Source organism: Ammodytes marinus (genome assembly GCF_949987685.1).
Source record: "Ammodytes marinus genome assembly, chromosome: 22".
Taxonomy (NCBI): domain Eukaryota; kingdom Metazoa; phylum Chordata; class Actinopteri; order Uranoscopiformes; family Ammodytidae; genus Ammodytes; species Ammodytes marinus.
In genome coordinates, this window is record NC_137226.1 from 21,418,021 (window position 1) to 21,440,055 (window position 22,035).

The 22,035-nt window shown below is 41.9% G+C and overlaps 2 protein-coding genes across 2 annotated transcripts; one reads left to right on the top strand and one right to left on the bottom strand.

Annotated features, from left to right (window-relative positions):
* Nucleotides 1-1,992: 1,992 nt before the first annotated feature.
* On the bottom strand, nucleotides 1,993-12,787 carry hspa14 (heat shock protein 14). Its single transcript, XM_080050917.1, has 14 exons — nucleotides 12,717-12,787; nucleotides 12,062-12,142; nucleotides 11,854-11,936; nucleotides 11,482-11,530; nucleotides 9,638-9,743; nucleotides 9,419-9,509; nucleotides 9,233-9,337; nucleotides 8,176-8,337; nucleotides 6,861-7,016; nucleotides 6,053-6,155; nucleotides 5,433-5,648; nucleotides 3,873-4,037; nucleotides 2,847-2,914; nucleotides 1,993-2,144 (listed from the first exon to the last, which is right to left on the bottom strand). The coding sequence occupies exons 1-14, from the start codon at nucleotides 12,771-12,773 to the stop codon at nucleotides 2,066-2,068; spliced, it is 1,521 nt and encodes a 506-aa protein (XP_079907043.1). The 5' UTR covers nucleotides 12,774-12,787; the 3' UTR covers nucleotides 1,993-2,065.
* Nucleotides 12,788-13,467: 680 nt separating this feature from the next.
* On the top strand, nucleotides 13,468-20,371 carry cdnf (cerebral dopamine neurotrophic factor; the record flags this gene model as incomplete). Its single annotated transcript, XM_080051075.1, has 4 exons — nucleotides 13,468-13,540; nucleotides 15,033-15,160; nucleotides 17,681-17,822; nucleotides 20,031-20,371. The coding sequence occupies 4 exons, from the start codon at nucleotides 13,468-13,470 to the stop codon at nucleotides 20,201-20,203; spliced, it is 516 nt and encodes a 171-aa protein (XP_079907201.1). The 3' UTR covers nucleotides 20,204-20,371.
* Nucleotides 20,372-22,035: the final 1,664 nt, after the last annotated feature.

A 22,035-nucleotide genomic window follows, 5' to 3' on the forward strand; every position in this document is an offset into this window, starting at 1 on the left:
TAGCGCCTGGTCACTTTACCAGGATTTACACGCCTGTAATCTGTCCGACACCGCTCGTTCGCTCTCTCTCTCTCTCTATCTCTCTCACTCACTCTCTCTCTCTCTCACTCTCTCTCTCACTCACACACCTCCTTATCGTCTTATTAAATTATAAATTTTATTATAAATGCACCCCCCCACCCCGACCGGAATGCACAACTAGCCGCTTAATGCCCAATGCAGATTCGAATTCATTCACAATATAATTAGGGGACGTTTTAGGCTATTTTAAGTTTCACGTTCACGTGAGACACGACTCACACAATCAGTTGTAGGTGCTTGACATACACACTTTCGAGACATCCTTTTCGTTTAAGCCAAATATTCATTACAACACTATAGCCTACTTAAGACAACCCAGAACAACTTCAGTGGATATACAGTAGGCCTACCAATGCAACTTAATCCAGGCAATCAAGGCACAATTAGCAATAAAATAACACAACACACATAGCTACACAGACAGTTAAGGGAACAGTTAACCCGCGCCGGGAGAAAGTGTGTATTTTACTCACTATTAGTAGAGGAAGGCCATTAGCTGAAGTTTGCCGCTACCAGCTAGCCACTCGGTGCAGACATAGTTCTCCTCACGGAAAGTGCGATAAACTTTCTTTCTCTCCACACGCATTGGCCTGCCGTCAGATTTGATTTTTAATGGCTTCTCAATTGGCAGTTTGGTAAAATAATTTGTTACTAAATACTCAAAATCTCCACCCTCCATAACTGTTCTTGCTAATATGATAACAATGCAAACACGCTAATCTCCCGCTATTGTTATTGTTGTTAAATTTCAGTGACGTTGATAATGATGCTTTGATTTGATTGGTGTGAAGCCAAAGGCCGAGTGGCTTCCCTTGGCACCCTCATGACACCCTCCTGACCAATCACAGGAGGGCAGTGTCCTCACCTGATTGGTCAATTCTTTTTCTTTTTTTTACCAATCGGCCTGGCTTCCCTTGGCTTCCTCGCAGACATACAGTGTGCAGTGTCGTGTTTCGCCGCGTCTTCAGAATCTAAATGTAAAGGGGCGCTGTTTCGCGCATTGTGAAATGCTCAACGTGAGGAGAGAAATGGGGAAGAAATGACAGCAACACAGCACCAAAGATTACCGAAACTGTTAATATAAATGTTTTTATTGGATGACAACTACAGCCTAAAAAACAGGGAAGCCTGGCTTCCCTTGGCCTCCGGGAGAAAACGCCACTGCTTGCAGGTCTTTGGAGGTGATCTTTGGGTTGTGTGCAACCATTCTCACAATACTCCGCCTATGCCGCTCCTGTTTTTTTCTTGGTCTGCTAGACCTGGGTTTAACTGCAACTGTGCCCGTGTCCTTCCATTTCCTGACAACGCTCCCTACAGTCGAAATTGACAGTTGAAACCTTTGGAAAAGCTTCTTGTAGCCTTTCCCTAAACCATGACAATGAACAATCTTTGTTTTCAGATGGGAGCTGCTTTGATGATCCCATTCTGTCTCACTTCAGCAGAGAGTCAAAGAGAAGAGCAACTTGCATTTAGACACCTAAAATACCTTTTCTCATGATTAAAAAGACATTTCTATGAGGTTCAAGGCTTAACAACATAATCCAACCAATTTTGTGTTTCAAGTCATCAGTTTTACATGCTGTTATATGCATTAAAATCAACAAAACCACAAGGGTTCCCATATTTTTGCACAGCCAGTTTTCCACATTTTATTTAATTTCATACAACCAAATACTGCTTTTCAAAAAACCTCTGTTTGGAAAACATCCCAGTACTTAGCTGTTCCTGGTAAATGAAAGACATACCACTTTTATCTTTTTTTTGTGAAAGCAGAGTCAATTATAAAGCTGGCTGAGAGGGGTTCCCAAACTTTTTCATATGACTGTACATGATTATTATATTATGATGATTATATTCATTTCCATAACAATAGAAATCCAGGAGGCAATAAATATAGGCACATGGTTTGAGTTTGGTTATGTTTATTGAGTGAAAAAAAACAACTAAGAAAAACATTGCACTTTGGGGCTATGGATCAGTGCCATTATGATGCAGCTGCTATGGTGAGAACTTCTGGTTTACCAGTGCCTTGCTCCACACAGGACACATGGAACGAGCCATCCCTGCAACACACACACACACATCATTATATACAGGCAGTGACATCCAGGGTTCCCACACCTTTTTACCAATACATTTTTAAAAATGTATCGATGTAATTTTACCCAATTTCCATAACCTTATCCAAGTAGCTTAAAGTAGGTTGGCCTGTTTCGTGATCATATGGCTCAATAATAGGACTGTAACGTGTGTATCGAACCGAGAATCGCGACACAGAGCCACGATCCCGCATCGCGGTGTGAGACGGCAAAATGGCGATTCTTTTTTAGGCTTTAGTTTTGGATTACAGGTTTGGTGAAGGAACCTGTAGCTGTTAAATGTTTATTTGTTTTCTAACTTGATTTTTGGTTTACAGCACAGTTCAATATTTCTTGTTTTTCAACAGTATTATTTTGAGAAGAGAGAAATGTTATATCTTTAGTTATTTATTTATTCATGTTGCTTATATTGTTGTTCGTGTTCAAATCTGTTCAGGTTATTTGTTGTCAAATGTAACATTAAATTAAATGGCATTATACATTTTATTTAAATAGAAATTTCAAAAAGCGTTGTATGTATCGAATCGTGGGTCAAAAATCGTGATACAAATCGAATCGTGAGTTTTTTGTATTGTGACAGCCCTACTCAATAATCATTTAAACAATAGTAATTGGAGGAACTTTTTTGCATCATGTTAGATGGTCAGATCCTGGAGTTTTTTTTACCTTTTCATGGTGACCACAGTGTCAATGTTGTGCTTCTCCTCTGTGGGCTGGAGGTCTCTCAGGATAATCTAGAAATGACATACAGACAGATTAATGCTTTATCTCAAATATCAATCTTTTATCTTTTAAACCACCGCATCAAATTTTTATATGTACTAAATATTCCCTACCTTTATGGAAAAGTATTGGTTGTCCATGCTATAGAAACAGGTGTGTGTGTGTGTGTGTGTGTGTGTGTGTGTGTGTGTGTGTGTGTGTGTGTGTGTGTGTGTGTGTGTGTGTGTGTCAGATAGTCAGCCTAAAGTCAGATGGTCTAATTTAAAGGTGAAGTAAGCGGAATGGTCAGTTTAGCTAACTTCCTGTCAGTGACTGCCGTTAGCAGTCCCCTGCCTCGTCACCACATTAATGCACTGCGGTCTTCAAGCAGCGAGTTATCTAGCATCATCTCAGATCCATAAGTGCGATAAAACATGATAAAACCATCAAAACAGACATGGGAAGGATTTTTACCTACTCCGCCATTGTAGGCGCATAAACATTCACCCATCTGTCGCTCTGCACGTGCACCGGCAGTGAGACGGGTGCTGGTTTGTAGCGTTCTCTCTTCTGATTGGATATCATTTGCCGTACACATGCAGAGCGGTTGACTTAGAGATCGGAGTTATGAAACGCGCACACTATACAAGTGATCACTGTATGAATAAAGAGCGATTTAACACTTATATTGACATAAATATATCGCTTACTTCACCTTTAAAAAGCTTAATAAAGCTCTCTCTCTTCCCTTTTCTACTACACACTCAAGTCATTCCAATAGCATGGGCAACAAGTGTTATTTTATATATCTTCTATGCATTTATTTATATATCACCTTTATTAACACTTTTGCAAAGTGCTTGACAAGGAAAAATAAAGCAGACCCTATTTCCAGTAAGAGGACATACAGACCTAGGCACACAGAAACATTATCATATCATCAATAAAGATCAGAAATAAAACAGGTATAGAAAGAGAAGGTTTTGGGACCTTGGCGAGTTTCTCGGGCTCCTCTGTGAGAATCCTCTGGTAGATCTCCAGACAGACAGAGGAGAGCTTCCCCCCTCCGCTCAGAGTGTGGTGTCTGCGGGCGGGGAGGGGCGTGCCCGACGGCAGGAGCACAGTGAACACCTCCGCTCCAGAGTCATCCACCTCCTACAACAGAGCACACATTAATGCATTACATTCTTCACATAGAGAAAGATTAACTACAGGGTGACTGAAGCCTAAGGCAAGTCAAATGGCATTCTTTTTCAGACTTTAAGGGTCCGTGGGGTTCTTATACCTTTTTAAGGCAAGGCAAGTTTATTTCTATAGCACAATTCAGACACAAGGCCTTTCAAAGTGCTTTACAGGGGCAAGATTAAAATACATAATACACATTAGAAAAGCGAATGAATAGAAATAAAACATTTAAAAGCTAATGAGTAGAAATAGAACATTTAAATACAATACAATTACTGGTTAAAATGGAAACAGAAAAGTCTTCAGACTTGATTTAAAGAGCTGAGAGTAGCAGCAGACCTCCAGTTTTCTGGGAATTTGTTCCAGCGATTTGGTGCATACAAACTAAAAGCTGCTTCTCCTTGTTTAGTCCTAACTCTGGCGACTGTAAGTCGACCTGTCCCAGACGACCTAAGGGCTCTGGACGGCTCATTACGTATCAGCAGATCAGTAATGTATTTCGGCCCTAAGCCATTTAGGGCTTTATAAACCAACATCAATATTTTTAAAACCATTATGATGCAATCACCTACTTCACGTCCATATTGGCCAAAGAAATGTGTGAAGCTATGAAAAAAAAAGCTCGAACACATGCATTCACCGCAGCCCCAGACTACTGAAGGGAAAATGACATTTGAGCGGAAGTAGGTAGGCGGGCGGTGCCAGGCTAGGTTCTATGTTGAATGGGCAGTTTTTTAACATTGTGATCAATACATATTATTTCCCCAACAGCACATTAAAAAATGGAGACTTAAGTTAAAAGTAAACTTAATATTATAATCCAAACTCATTTTAAGACCCGTCAAAGTTGCGTTTAAGTCATTTTTAGACCTTAAAATTCAGTTAATTGGATTGAAGACTTTGTTTTACGGATCCACAGGGAACCCTGTACTGATATAATGTAGGGCTGCAACTAAGGATTATTTTGATAATCGATTAATCTGTCGATTATTTTCTCGATTAATCGATTATTAATCGATTAGTGTTTTGGTCCATAAAATGTCAGAAAATGTTGATAAATTTTCCAAAGCCCATGTTGACGTCCTCAAATGTATTATGTCCAACACACACAGATATTTCAGTTTACTGTCATAATAGGATTAAAGAAACCAGAAAATATTCACATTTGAGAAGCTGAAATCAGAGAATTTGGAAATTTTTTATAAAAAAATTACTCGAAACGATTAATCGATTATCAAAATAGTTATTATTATTTTATTTTAATAATCAATTAATAATCGATTCGTCGACTAATCGTTGCAGCTCTAATATAATGCAAAACAAGCACATTATCTAAATTCATTGAGACTGATTGAGCAGTAATACCTTGACCAGGATGTCAGTGGCAGACACATCCACAGTAACAGACTCTTCCTCTGGGGCCAGGTTGTCTCTGCCCACCAGGAGGCCAGCCTCCAGCGCCGCCCCCACAGCGATCACCTCATCGGGGGGAGCCGAGCTCAGCATCTCCACGTCAGGGAACATGTCCTTTATCATCTGCTGCAGCCGAGGGATCCGGGCTGAGCCTCCACACAGCACCACCTTAACACACACAGCACAGGCAGGTTACTACTGCTGGAGCTAAGGCTTTAGCTTCTTTAGCTCACATTAACATCCATAAAAAGGTGGGGTTAGCCATTCTGGAGAATGTTTGTGGACTAAATCCCTTTTGGTCAAATCAGTGAATATCTCCTCATAAATCTGCTACCTGTCCGTACTCCGTGTGTGCTGAAAAAGAATGTTAATACACAGCCTAGGCTCTGTAAACTCAAAGGGTATGAAAAAAAAGAGGGCCCACCTTAGCAAGCAAAATGGCCGTTTAAAGAGCCTAGGCTGTCTATTAACACCAGATTTTCTTTTTTCAGCGCACACAGAGAACAGACCGGTAGTGGATCATGATTCACTGATTTGACAGTTGTCCAGAATGTCTGCCTCGTGGTCAGTACCTGGTTGATGTCGCTGGTGGACAGTCCTGCCTTCTCCAGCAGGGGCCTGATGGGCTGGAGGCTCTTGTTGAAGAGTGAGGAGCAGAGCAACTCAAACCGAGCTCTGAGGGGAAAACACACTGATGTTTAGATAGATGCACAAGTTAGATGTAGCCTGGCTCCGCCCGCCCGCCTACTTCCGCCCAAATTTCATTTTCCCTTCAGTAGTCAGTCTGGGTGTACAGTGCATTTCCCAGTTTTCTCCGGAGAATCTACAATCGTCCAATCAGCGAACAGAGCGAGTGGCTGAGAACGATGACGTCGAAGTCGCGCTCCAGTTTCAGTTGAATGCTGCGTTCCTTTATACTCGGAAGAAGGAGATTTCCGACTTGGTAGTTCCGACCTGTCTGTGTTCCAGTGCATCTGCTCGTGAAAGTATGGACGCCTAAAACCTTTCTCGTCCAAATAACTAAACGTTAGGCTCTAACAAGTTACTGTTGCCAGGTACCGGTAGATTCATAGACTACAATATGTTGTATTTCCGAGTTCCCTGTCCAACTGGAACGCACCGTCAGAAGCCGGCTCATGACACACGTGACGACCAAACGTGATGCGATTGGTTGGCTAATCCAGAGTGGCACTGGGCAGATCTAATAGTTTTAAACTTCGACAGACACCCGCCTCCAAGTGGGTGAACGTTTGCCAATTACAGCACTTCCAGACCTTCTGTACAAATTAAATGAAGTACGATGGTCTGGTTGGACCAGGCTAGGTTAGATGAGGAGTGGGTAGAAGTATTTTTGTTTCAATAGAGTTGTGTCATCCTTACCTGGAGACATTGCATTCAAAGTCCATGCCGTCGTGCAGAGAGTCGACAAAGCAGTTGGCTGCTCCCAACGAGGACAGAGTGTGTTTGGCCATGTCGGCTCCATTCATCAGCTTCAGCATGGCCCGCACGTTACTGCTCACATCCTGCTTAAAGGTGCTACATACACACACACGTACACACACACACGTACAAACACAATGAAGGGAGTCTAATGTACATGTAATACAGTGTTACACTGACTATTGTGTGTGTGGCTATTTGAAGTGTTCAGCTGTCGTTTTTGGCATTTACATGAGTTTGATGGTATTGCCACCATTGTACATTATTATAACTTATTGCTTATTTATGTTCACAAAATAATAAACTGTATTCACAGTTGGAGAAATATTACTCCATGAAAAATGTGTGTTTGAAAAAAAATGATGAATTTCATTTATTGGATGGATAAAGAAGTTTGTTGTAATGTAAGCATGAAGGGGATATACTGTACACTGGCTCATAGAAACAGTTGGAGAAATGAACAGAATCATCTATTTGTATATCTCAATACAGACACAGCAGCTAAGACCACATAGTCCAAAATTATCATTCAGTTCCATCAACCCTTGTAATATCATGATACTACATTGTTCCTACCATCACGTTACTGTGAGTAGCGGTATACCCATTCATACCTACAGTGCTGCTTGAAAGTATGTGAACCCCTTGAGCATTTTGGAATTGTATTTAGTTTAACCATTATTAATTAATTTTTATCAATACCAGTATTTTTTATATGAAATAACAGATGTCTGTTTATCAATTCCACTTTTTTCTTTTCCAGAAATCAATTGTTAAAACAAATAAAATAAATGATTTTCCAACTGTTGTATGTGCAAAAGTTTGTGAACCCTGAGCTGCATTGCTTAAATCGAGCAGGTAAACACAATCAGGTGGGCCAAACTGAGTGATGAAATGGACCAATGTAATGAGATCTTTAGGGAAGAAATTGGACGGCACTAGATGAATAAGAGATAAAACCAGGTCAGTTTAGGCTCACCAAAGTGAACCCATACAGGTCAGACATGCCAAGAGGAAAGAAATTCTCAGAGGATCTCAGAAATAGAGTTGTGATAAACAGACATCTGTTATTCCATGTAAAAAAACGCTGGTATTGATGAAATTAATGAATAATGGTTAAACGAAATAAAATTCCAAACGGCTCAAGGGGTTCACATACTTTCAAGCAGCACTGTATATTAAAGTGAACCCCTCTCTGACTCAAACTGTGTTCATAGTGTGGTTTCTGAGTGTGCGAGCTCTGGGGGCTATTTACCGTTTGAACTCTGCGGCGAGGTGCTGTGCCAGGGCGTGGGTGAAGCTCTCTCCTCCCAGGCTGTGGTCAGTGTGTGTGCTGAGGACACGGTACATCCCTCCATTCACCTGCAGCACCGTCACACTCAGGGACGTCCCGCCAAGCTTATACACCAGAACATGGCTGTACACACAGGACACAGCAGTATGAGCACACATTTTCATATTAGAGTGAGTCCATGCACCCACAGCCCACACTTTGAACATAGAACTGATCTAACTACATCACGAACGCCCCCGTGGGTCTTTGGGGTGGTAGGATGGCCTAGAGTCAAGGTGGCCGACCAGTAACCATGAGGTCTCCGGTTTGATCCCCGCCACCGGACAGGAGGGTGTTATTTCTAAAACTATTGGTGGCTGCTATTACATCTACGGTGCCCACCATCTCTACCATTGTGTCCTTGAGTAAGACACTTAACCCCAACCTGCTCCAGGGGCGCTGTACTATGGCTGACTGTGTGAGGACCCCCTCTGGAGTGTGGGAACTTGAGAGGGGATCTGCGAAAAGACGAATTTGAATTTGCCTCGTTTCAATTGACTGATAAAAGATAACTTAACTTAGTATTAGATCTGAATCCAAATTTGTAATAAATGTAGGTTCAAACTTTAGATTTGTTTGGGCTTGATTACCCTTATAAAATGCTCAACAGCAATCTGAGTAAAGATCTGCCCTGCGTTCCAATCCCCATACTTCCATACCGTTTAGTATGCCAGAAAAAGATTTAGCATGTGCCAATACATGCATATCAATTGTAGTATGCTGGAAATACATAAATGCCCCACTAACTCCAATAGCATTTTGGAATATTCGTCTTTATTCTTGACATTTCTCGACATAATGAGAAATAATCTTCCTTATCTGATTTTGTTTCTCTCCTGTGGCCCTAATACTCATCTGTACTTTAGTATGTAGTGTAGTAAAAATTAAAAGTATGTGATTTGGAATGCAGGGCTGATCTTGGAATGAAAAAAAATCCAACATCAGTAGATCAATACAACATGTCACATCAGCGCTGTACCTCTTCCCAGAGGAAACGTCCTGTCCAATGTTATAGGCCAGCAGAGCAGCAGCCGGCTCATGGATCAGCCTCAACACATGGAACCCTGCAGCTTCAGCAGCCTCCCTACACACACACACACACTCTTAATATCTAACAACACAATAGTGCAGGGGTAGTGGTGAGTAGAACTGAACTGTTGCTTACTTCAGAGCCTTCTTCTGAGCATGTGCAAACTCAAAAGGGACGGTGATGACTGCATCGGCTACGTCAGAGCCCAGAGCTGACTGAGCCGTCTCTGTGGAAATGGGGATGTTGTTACATCAACTTCCTGTTGACTTTATTAGCTTACATCCGTGTGTGTGTGTGTGTGTGTGTGTGTGTGTGTGTGTGTGTGTGTGTGTGTGTGTGTGTGTCACAGACTACCTTTCATTTTGCTGAAGATGAGTTTAGCCACGTCTCCTGGAGCGACATACTTGGGGTGATCTCCTGCAGTGATCTCATAATAAGGCTTCTCTTCTCTGTTGACCACCTGCACATAGAACAAGCATCTCCTTCACAACTAAACATACATGTTAATGAAGGACACTAATGACTCGTTTCCACCGAGCAGGAGGGGTTTAGGCTGGGCGAAAGCCGCCGCCATAATATGGGTATCGGGCCGTGATCCGACTGTGGTCAAGCCTGCCTTCTCTTGCTTTTTGCTTGGCCAAACCAGCGGCTCCTATATTTATTCCCGCCGTGTTGTGAGCGTATTACGCCGGTAAATGCACAGAGACGGCTCGGTGCAAGCTGACAGGCACAGTGAGCGAACAGTGCTGGCTGGGGCAGCTACAGGCTAACTATGGTGACATCGTAGCACCGGGGCAGCTACAGGCTAACTATGGTGACATCGTAGCACCGGGGCACAGTGTAGCCCACTGATTCATTTAATGAAGAGGGAAAATACCACACAAGAAAAAAAAACACACAATAAACAGAGTGCTGCGCCGACATTTTTCGCTTAACACAAGACTCTTCTCTCTTGCCGAGGTGACGACACAGCGGTTTAACGCAGAAATTATTCTTTCGACCAATCAACGGACGGCAGTGCGTAGCTCCACCTTTCCGGCACCCTTTCAGGCGGCTTGGAGTACTGAAAATAGGAGCGGCTCAGCTGGCTTATTTTGGGACCCTACCCAACTGTTGGGAATGGAAACGCCAATATAAGCGGACTGAGCTGGTGGTGCAAACGAGACATTAGGGTGCTTCCACACCTGATAGTCTGCTTCTAGTTTGCACCAAATGAGAAAATTATATATAGTTTGTTTTTTCACCAGGTTCGGTTCTCTTTCACACCTAGCGCCTACTCTGGTCTGAATCAGTGCAGTGGACCAAAATGCAGAGGCATAATCCAAATAAGGCTTTTAATTATATCTACATTATTTAAATGATTCTCTTCATCATTGGTCAGATGTATCTGGGGCGGAGCAATAAGGTTGTTCCTGAACTGCTCTATAACTGGTCAGAATTGTCATGCGGGAAAACTACAGTAAGAAATGACATCCTATAATGCATAGCGTAGCTGGCTATGGGAGACTTATACCCAGTGTTTCCAGCAGTTGGCTCGGACAACACGTTCTCACCACAATCAAACCACACCGGAGTTGGTTTGGAAGCGTACTGAGAGCACCTCTTCAACAAGGTCTTGGTACACGTTGTTGGTTTTTGATGCGCACCAAAGTTGAATTGCTTTGATCAATAATAATTTCCAACTCAAGGGGCGGCTCCTACTCCTGCATTTCAAATGCCACTGCACCCAATTGGATAGCACTACAACCAATCAGAGCGATGAACAAGGTGACGTATTAAGCCCTGTTCATTTAGCGAACAGCGGGATTAACTGTTAAATCAAACTTTTGCCGTGGTCGGTCGGCAGAACAGAACAGAACATTCCTCTTACTTGCTAATGAAAGATTTGAGTGCCGTCTTCCAAATCGCTAAGTGTCTATCACGGCTTCGACGCAGCATGCACAGCACTGTCGTTATCCGGTTACGTCCGCCCCAGAGCACCATACATAGGGCTCTGGCCCGCCCATATCAGATAGAACCAATTGAAACGTAGCTCAGAATTTTCTGACATATTTAATGAGCTTCAATGGAGAGTGTGTGTAGTCTGGATTTCTACGCTAGAAACGAAATAGAGTTCATGTCAATGGAACCAAACGCAGCAGGTGTGAAAGCGCCTTGAATCACATTAGACATTTTGGAGAGGAAAGACTTTGACTCACCTGACACTTGGTCTCTGTTTTGTGAGCTTGTGTCTCTGGGTCGTTGAAGCTGCACGGTGACAGAGAGACAATCTATAAGTTACTCCAAACAACTCAACAATCAGTCTGTGTTCTTACTAAATCTGAATGCCACACACACACACACACACACACACACACACACACACACGCACACGCACACGCACACGCACACGCACACGCACACGCTGCTATGACGGTTCAGTCAATTTTCAAAAAGGTGTGTCGTTGATGACAGGCTAATAGACATTCCAGCCAAAACGATTCCAACTACTGACAAATTATTTAGGGCTTAACATTGAACGAGTGAGCCGAGCTAAAAATGCCAAGCAGTCTTGTATTAAAGTGTGTCACCTTCTCCCCAGCACTTGTTTCACTTTCACCACTGTGTTGGCAGCGTTGCGAACCCGGCCTTGCTTCGCCGCGATGCCCACGATCTGCAAGAGGAGAAAAGTCAATCGTAGAGCAGACAAATGGCAAATAAAAAGAGCTAGAAAATGGTAGCCACTGATAGCCACCTTGAAGATAGATGTAGAGAGAATAGAAAAACAACATGGTGTACCTGCTCAGTGTCTCTGTAGCCCACCACGCAAGGGGTCACCCGGTCTCCTGCGTCGTTAGCCACCACATCAGCCCGTCCATCCTACACACACACACACACACACACACACACACACACACACACACACACACACACACACACACACACACACACACACACACACACACACACACACACACACACACACACACACAGATGTGTTCATTGTTACTGAGCATCTCAGCTGCACAACATCAATTCAACGCAGCACATATCTAGTGGGCTGCTACTGTACAGTGTAGCATACACACGATACACTGGATAGTCACGCACAGCCAGACAAAACTACAGGTACCGGTAGTTATGACGGATATGACAAGGGAATATTAGAGGTAGGAGGTTCAGCTATGAAAATATTTAAAGTAATGTCAGGCCTGCTGCCCTACTGTTAACAGAGACTTGTTTCAAAACTTTGTTAAAGTCCTAAACGGATCTACAATTTTATTTAGCCTGAAGTCAGATAGCCACCAGAGCTCATTGATTCTATTCATAGCCGCTGGGCGCTACATTAGCCGAGTTTGAGTGTTGAGAATAATCCCGTCCACTAAATAACATATCTAGCAGGAGAAGGAGAGAGAGTAAGCGGTCGGCAGAAGTCCACAGGGCGCTAACTCACCTTCAATATCGCCACACAGGCACATGTGTAGCCGAAGTGAACTCCTATGGCAGCCATGCTGAAAGACCTCAGTTCACAGAGACCGGCAACGCGCAGGCGCACCGTGTTCCACTTCCAGGAACAACTTCCGGTAGACGTTTTTCAGAACAAATGCGTTTTAGGGTTCTATGAACATACCGAACGCAGAATCCTAATAATAACCATTGCATAGACTGTAATAATAATAATAATAATAATAATAATAATAATAATAATAATAATAATAATAATAATAATAATAATAATAATAATAATAATAATAATAATAATAATAATAATAATAATAATAATAATAAAAAAATGATTATTTCATCAATACATTTTTTTTCCAGAAATAAACTGAAACCAAATGACCAACCACCATAACTCGTAGATTCAGCTGTAGATCCCTTAATTAATATCCGAGGATAACAACGTACTTTTCTACTAAATTACCGTTGAAGGAGAAGTGTCTGGCCGGTTCACTTGATTAAAAATAATAGGCTAGCACAATGTTATGAAAAATACAAAATAGGTCTGAGTTTTTTTTAAATGTTCAGATAGTATTTTAAGACAAATGCACTTGAAATATAAAAAGTACTTAGAATAGCCCACATCAGTGTTAGAGGTCGACATCTTCAGTGTGCATTGATCCAGTGTTGTCATGTGGTGACGTCAGCGCCTCGGGGCTGTTGGAGCTCGTGCGCTGCTAATAATAACGAGACGCGCTGCCATGTCGCTGTTACTCCTCTCCATTCTGCTGGCTTTCAGTGGCTATCATTTTTCTGCGGCGGCCAACTGTGAAGGTTAGACAGCATGGTGTGTGACAACAAGTTGTGTAGAGCCCGACTGTATAGTTTCCAAGTAGGCTACTGCACTGTGCGTCGTAGCCTACTGTCATTAACAGACCTTTATTTGAAACGTCACACTCTGCCATGCCGTGCCTGTCGACACAAACCTGCCATGCATGTGTGGAACTTAGGCTGCAACCTGTGGCATTTGTAACACGATTTTAGACAACCAAGTTTTTAAAGACAAAAAATAAATGGCCCACATAAGATATTTTCTTTCAAAGCCAACAGTGTAAGAAAAACCTTCTTATACAGACCCTGCGTTCCAAATCATTTTTACTACACATACTAAAGTAGGCTACAGAAGAGTTTTAGGGCCACAGGAGAGAAAAAATATCAGATAAGGAAGATTTTTTTCATTATGTCGAGAAATGTCAAGAATAAAGAAAGACGAATACTCCAAAATGCTATTGGAGTTAGTGAGGCATTTATGTATTTTAGGCACACTACAATTGACGTGCATGTATTGGGACATCCTAAATCTTTTTTTGGCATACTAAATAGTATGGAAGTATATGAATTGGAACGCAGGGTTAGTTCTCATGTCCGGCTGCACAGTATTTCCCAACAGGCCTGATAGCCTAGCACCATAGATAGTGTATAAATGCCTAGCACATTGATTTTTTATGTTGTTAAATGAATGTGATCAGCAGGCCATCCAAACCTTTAATCTAATTTCTGTTTATTTCTCTTATTTATAATACACCAAGCAGTGCCCATAAGCAAAGCAATAGCCTATGTCTGAGTCTATATGCATGTAGCAACACATCTACAATCTACACATAGGGTTCAAAGTAACATATTCATACAAATACAGAACATCTCCTGTGAGCCTGTGTCACACACACTGACTGATGTGTCTGTCATTAAGCCATCATATGCCATGAGTCAAGTCAACTTTATTGTCAATTTCTGCAACATGTGCCAGACATACAGAGGATCTGAAAATATGTTTAACTCAGACCCACGGTGCAATAAGTACAAAAGGATAAGTAACATATACAATCAATTATTCTAGAGCAAAACCAAACAGTATAAAAAAGTAATACATCAATTGAAAATGTGCAATATGAAGAACACCATTTACAATGTGTGAAATATAGTACACTGCAGAAATTGGAATTGTAGAAATAAGGGCATGACAATGACCAGGTTGCACAATGTGCAGACTGAGTTTAATTATTAAATGTATAAAGCATAGATTTTGGGGTGCTCCAGTGGCGTAGTAGATCGAGCGCGTGCCATATTGGCTCCAGCCTTCGTTGCAGTGGTCGCGGGTTCAAATCCGACCTGTGGACCTTTACTGCAGGTCATCCCCCCTCTCTCTTTTGTCTCCCCATTTCAACTCAGTACTATCAAAAGCTTGAAAATGCCAAAAAATAATATTAAAAAATAAAACATAGATTTGAGTGGTATAAGTGGCCTAACATTGAAGTGGTGTGTGCAGTGTGTGTTGGCTTCCTCCACAGACTGTATGGCAGTGTGACGTCGGCCTACACAGAGCTGACTCCCAGCCTGGTGGAAGGGGAGCTGACCCGGGCCTGTGCCGTAGCCCAGGGGAAGGAGGCCAGGCTGGTGAGGACACACACAATTTCAACACATCCTAGGCTGTGTTCGGAAAGCCATACTAACGTCCTACTCATTTTGACTTCAATTTGAGTATGTGACGGTTTGGGTATGCGAGTTTGGGTATGCTAACTTCAAGGAAGATTTTGGGTATGGATCAGTTGGATACTTTTCCTACTCAACCGCCCCACAATGCATTGCGTCTTTTCAAACGACGAGGAAGATTTTTTTTAAATTCTTTATTTACAATTCTGCATTTCCTGCACAACACAGGACTGTATGTAAAAATCTAGTTCAATATCTAACCTGTGGAGGGCGGTAATACGCTAAACAGCGTCAAGAAGAAGAACAGATTCTTTATTGCTGAGTATAGCCTACTTCAGTGTGAATGTTTCGACGCACCTCGCAAACACAATTGATCTTAAAAGCCACTACGAGTAACATGGCACGTTGGCGGCCCCTTTGGACAAAAGCGATAGTATTTTTACGACCGTCGTGAAGCTGTTTTCTAGCTCGTGCCAGGCGTGCGAGATTCAAATGATCAGGAAGCAATATAGTGCATGTCCGTGTGTTGAAAGTGTGAGGGCACCGGACTCTTTTCGGCTCCGTGAGAGTGGTTAGTGACACAGCATCAACTAATGCCAGTAAGTGCTACACACACCTGATCGCAATGAGTTGACGCAGTGTCACCTCTCACGGAGCTGAAAGATTACGTGTCCTCACAGAAAGCGAATGAACGAGAGACGGCAGTTAGTATGGATCACGATGAGGTAATGTGTTTATGTTGTTGTAAATAATGACTATTTCAGATGAATAATGGTCATCTGATGATGCTGGTGAGGCAAAGTAAACTTTGTTTCAGTAGGCTACCACTCATTCATTTAGGAGTAAACACTGCAGTCTAGTTTGCTCCCGTGAAATTGTGTATACGTTGCTTGGCAACGCCCTCCCGCCCGCCTATCTCTCCCTTTTAGCTTTTCTTCATTGCATTTTCTTTTTTTTCTTTGATGGTTCAGCCCCGTTATGACGACAAACAACTGTCTCAAACAAGGCTCCCGCTCCCCTTCCCTCACCTGGAGGGATAGGCTTCTCAAATCGCGTTGCAGCGCCACACTGAAATCTGCGACCAATACGGATATGTGACCATAGAGCATGCATGCGTGAACCGAAAATCGGACTGGGTGTGCGACCAGACCAAATGCAGTAATAAAAACTATATAAAAACGTCTTTCTTTGCACTGATGGTCTCGTTTGCTGTTAAAGGTAATTTATGATTATGAGAGGAAACATGAGGCTGTTTAAAAGATATTTAAATGTTACTCGGAGCTGCTTTAAGTAGAGAGTATGTAGTATATAGATGCTGAGCATGTAGGAGGGAGGACGTTAGTATGGCTCTCCGAACACAGCCCCAGATTCCTATTTTCACTTATTCATCCAGCCATTGCGGCACACAGCAGCTTATTTGAGTGTGTTTTCAATAGTTTGTCAACGAAAACCTTGGCGGCTACTCCCTTTTTTTGTGCATTTCTGACTGCTTGATGTTTTGACAGTTCAGTTTTATTTAACTGACCATATAGGCAAACTATTTGCACCAGATAATGACACACATATAAAGATCTAAACGGGAATGTAAACAAAGGATGCCCACTGTAGCTAGAAACATGCCTGTTTAAAGAGACTAGGCTCTGTAAACTGGTATGTTGCTAGCTATGGTGGTCCCCTTTGTTTATATACTTTTTGTTTACATGCTAGTTTACAGAGCCTAGGTTTACATGCTAGTTTACAGAGCCTAGGTTTACATGATAGTTTACAGAACCTAGGTTTACATGCTAGTTTACAGAGCCTAGGTTTACATGCTAGTTTACAGAGCCTACCATTATATTATTCAGCGTGCACACACAGTATGGACAGGTAGTGGATCGTGAATGAGATGTTCACTGATTTTGACATCAAGTGATTTTGACAACAAGCGTTCTCCAGAATCACTGACTCCATCTTTAATACAAGTGAAAAAAAAGTTGAGGCTTCAGTAGTCTTGTTAACTTTGGAAGGTCGGCAGTTGCTTTGATAAATATGAAGCATAATTCACAGAATGCAGGGCTGATCAGAAGTGTGTGTGTGTGTGTGTGTGTGTGTGTGTGTGTGTGTGCGCGCGTGCGTGCGTGCGTGCGTGTGCGTGGGGGCATGTGTAACTCACATTTTTCTGTACACATTGATCTATGGGGACGTACCTTCCTTTCGGGGACAAAAATAGAAGTCCCCATAACATAATAATGACATTTTAGGGTGAAGACTTGCTTTAAGGTAAGGGTAGGGTAAGGGTAGGGTTAAGGTAAGGTTAAGGTAAGGGTTAGGGTAAAGGTAACAAGTATTGTTTATGGTTATGGCAGGTCTCCAGGAGATGAAAGTTAGTCTATGTAATGTCCTTGGAAGTGATGAAAACGTGTGTGTGTGTGTGTGTGTGTGTGTGTGTGTGTGTGTGTGTGTGTGTGTGTGTGTGTGTGTGTGTGTGTGTGTGTGCTGTCCTAGTGTTACTACCTGGGAGCCAGTAGTGATGCAGCGACCCGTGTCACAGCGTCAGTGTCCGGCCCCCTGTCCTCCCACGTCCCCGTGGAGAAGATCTGTCAGAGGCTCAACAGCAGAGACACACAGATCTGCCAGCTCAGATATGGTAACAAGATAATAATAATAATGGATTGGATTTATATAGCGCTTTATTTCTATGTGACTCAAAGCGCTTACAGGGTTCCAGGTTCCATTCATTCACACACAGTCATACCAGTGGTGGTAAACTACCATAGTAGCCACAGCTGCCCTGGGGCAGACTGACAGAAGCGAGGCTGCCATTCAGCGCCATCGGCCCCTCCGACCACCACCTCAAACATACAGCAGTCATACACATTCACACGAGGCAAGGTGGGTGAAGTGTCTTGCCCAGGGACACAACGACCATGACACAAGTGGCCGGGCTGGGATCGAACCGCCAACCCTAGGATCATTGGCCAACCAGCTTAACCACCTGAGCCACGGTCGATGAGTATGGATCTATACAGAGCCGGCCCAAGCCTTCAGGGGGCCCTAAGCGAAATATGATTAGGGGGCCCCTCTCCAATGTTAGCGCTGCTGAAACTATAGATCTTTGTTAAATATCATTCACACACCCAGTGTTTTCCGCTAGTGCCTCCACTGTGCGGCTGTGCGAAAATATTAGACTGCCGAGATTCAGATCCTCCTAGGGGGGTCCGGGGGTATGCCCCCCGGGAGATTTTTTTTAACCTTTTTAAAGTGAAATGAATCTGGTGCACTTTGAGAGGAAAATTAAGAGGCTAAATCTGAGAAATTTTGTGTGAACAAATAATTTGGAGACACTGGGTCAGATGAATTAGAAGCTATTGAAGAAGGACACATGGATTTTCCATAAAAATATTAATATAAAATAAAATATTATGGGTTGAGCTTGGAACTCTTTTTCTTTTACGGGACATATTTCTCTGTACTATAATGAATGCATTTAAATGCAGTGTGAGGAACGAAGCAGAAGAACTCTGTTGTCCAGCTACTGTATCTTTTTTTCCACAGACAAGGCTGACATAGGCTATAGACTATACACATTGCATGGGCAACTGAGGGCAGCCCCATTTCCAATTGTTTTAAATAAACTCAATACACACTGTGCATGGATGTGAACGTGACATGATCAGATAATTTCGGATTTCCTCCCAGATGAACTGATTACATTTTTAGGCTATTAATTATCTAGACCAAAACATTTTATTTTATTCTATTTATGATAACTCACATTTGCATAGTATGATGTTAATATCAAACACACAAACTAAAAAAAAAAAAAAAATTTTTTTTTTTTTTTTTTTTTTTTTAGGGGGCCCCCCAGGCAGTCGGGGGCCCTAAGCGGCCGCTTAGTTCGCTTATGCCTCGGGCCGGCTCTGGATCTATATATATGAATCTATACATTTTGTCACTTTTTTTTCTTTACTCTTGGAAAAAATGGGTAGCAGAATGGAATTAATGTGCATAGTTTGTCATACCCGCGCTCCTTTATTTTTTATTTTTTTTGTCTTTATGTTTTTATTCTCACTTTTATTTGTAATTTATTTTATTATTTATATGTTAAAGGCCTACTTCACCGGTGGGAATATAAAGGTGTATTGAATTCTGAGATCCTATGTAGTATAAATGTGACATCACAGTAAGAGAAATGTAGGGTTAGACAGTGAGACCATAAAACACTCTTTCTGCCTTTTCTCAGGCTAGGATGAACCAATTTAATTTTTTTTTGCACATTTATACTACATAGGATCTCAGAATTCAATACACCTTCATATTCCCACCGGTGAAGTAGGCCTTCAACTCTATTTATTTATGTAGACCTACTTATTTTACTGTTGTGTTGTTGTCTGTTAGAATAAAAAAGGTGGATTGTAATTTCTCCTTGCGATGAACTGTACATTTGAATGTATAAATTGTAAATCGTAGAAAATGAAAAACAAAGCCTGAGTATATATATATCAAAAAGGAGATATTGTAAAAGACTGGTTAAAATACTCAACGTGGACCAGCCCTCCTTACTGTGTGGACACAATCTAATAAAGTCAAAGTCAAAATTCTTTCTATAGCACATTTAAAAACAACATCAGTTGACCAAAGTGCTGTACAAGACACAATACAAAATAACATATAAGATACATGAGAAAAAAGTTAGGAGTGTCAAAGTCTCAACTTGTGTTAAAGGCCAATGCAACAAAAGTGAGTCTTCAGCAACGTATTAAACTGTTCAACTTTACAGGGATCCAGGTTCTATTCATTCACACACAGTCATACTGGTACACTGGTCATACTAACCCCGGTCGTTCTCTTCCAGAGCCTCAGCCTAAGGACCTGAGCAGTGACGGGCTGAAGAACCTGCGTGTGGCCCAGCTGAGGAACATCTTAGCCTCGTGGGGAGAAGAGTGTCTGGGCTGCCTGGAGAAACATGAGTACGTCAGCCTCATCCAGGAGAAAGCACCGCTGCACGCCCACAGTATGGAACTCTGAGGGATGACCTTCCACACAGCAACAAGTCAATACGCTCATGTAGTCTCCAGAATGACAAGGTGCACTATGCAGTTAATAGGAGGAGGATTTGTTTACATTTGCAAAAGCCTGCCGTTAGTTTATAAAACATACTTACCATACATGTATTTCTTAGTATTGAATAATTCTAACATTATAAGTAAAAAAACTAAATTATTTCGAGGCACCTGGAACCAAACGTCAGACTAGATATATGTTTGTAAACCAAACTGTGTGCCACAACATTGAAACAGTAACTTTTCAGGAAGCTTTCTAACTTCAAGCAGTGTTCCCAAAGGATACAATTCTCCTTTGTTTTTTCAGTTTTGAGAATATAACTTAGAAAATGTTCACTTCCCTGACACACCGAAGGTTACCTTTAACTTATAGATGTCACCATGAAACTTTGATAGTTACTGACATTAACAAAATGAGTTCTACAATTTTTTCAGAAGTGTTTGAAATAATATGCAAAGTTGTCAATATCTGACTAATCAGGTTTAAGTTTCAATCTCTTTAAAAAACAAAGATCTAGATGTTGGACAAAGAGCTAAAACATGTATTTTGATTTTACAACATATTAGTGTCCAATGTTTTTAGAGAACAGATTTGGGTTCAGCCTTTTTAAGATGAAACAATGTCCCATGAATCAGACAATGAACAACATAAAACAAGTCCTTTTGTTAAGTCTAGTCTTTATTTTGTCAATTACACACGCATGCAGGGTGAGTCACACACATGGCAATCCAAATGACATTTAGCTCACCCCTCCTACATTTCTAACACACACATGCAGTTCTACATACAGTGCCTTGCAAAAGTATTCATACCCCTTGAAATTTTCCACATTTTGTCACATTAAAACCACACACGTACATTTATTTTACTGGGATTTCATGTGATAGACCAACACACAGTGGTGCATCATTGTGAAGTGGAATGAAAATGAAATATGGTTTTAATTTTTTTTTAGAAATTAAAAACTGAAAAGCGTGGCGTGCAAAAGTATTCAGCCCCCCTGAGTCAATACGTTGTAGAACCACCTATCGCTGCAATAACAGCTGCAAGTCTATTGGGTAATGTCTCCGCCAGCTTTGCCCATCTAGAGACTGATATTTTTGCCCATTCTTCTTTGCAAAATAGCTCAAGCTTCAGATTCAGCATCAGATTGGATGGAGAGCGTCTGTCAACAGCAATTTTCAAGTCTTTCCAGATATTCTCAATTGTATTTAGGTCTGGACTTTGACTGGGCCATTCTAACACATGACTATGCTTTGATCTAAAGCATTCCATAGTAGATCTGGCTGTATGTTTAGGGTATTTAACCTTCTGGAAGGTGAACCTCCACCCCAGTCTCAAGTCTTTTGCAGACTGTAACAGGTTTTTCTGTCCTGTATTTGACTCGTTCCATCTTCCCATCAACTCTGACCAGCTTCCCTGTACCTGCTGAAGAAAAGAACCCCCAACGCATGATGCTGCCACCACCATGTTTCACAGTGGGGATGGTGTGTATAGGGTGATGTGCAGTGTTAGTTTTCCACCACACATTGCACTTTGCGTTAAGGCCAAACATTTCCTTTTTGGTCTCATCTGACCAGAGCACCTTCCTCCAACCCTTGCCACAAACCATGCGGGGGGGACAGCATATTCAGATGAGACCAAACTTGAAGTTTTTGGCCTCAATGCAAAATGCAATGTGTGGCGGAAACTAATGGCGCTTTTCCACCGCATGGTATCAGCTCGACTCGACTCGACTCAACTCGCATTTTTGGCTTTTCCACCGCAATTTCATGGTACCTGGTACCACGTAGCGG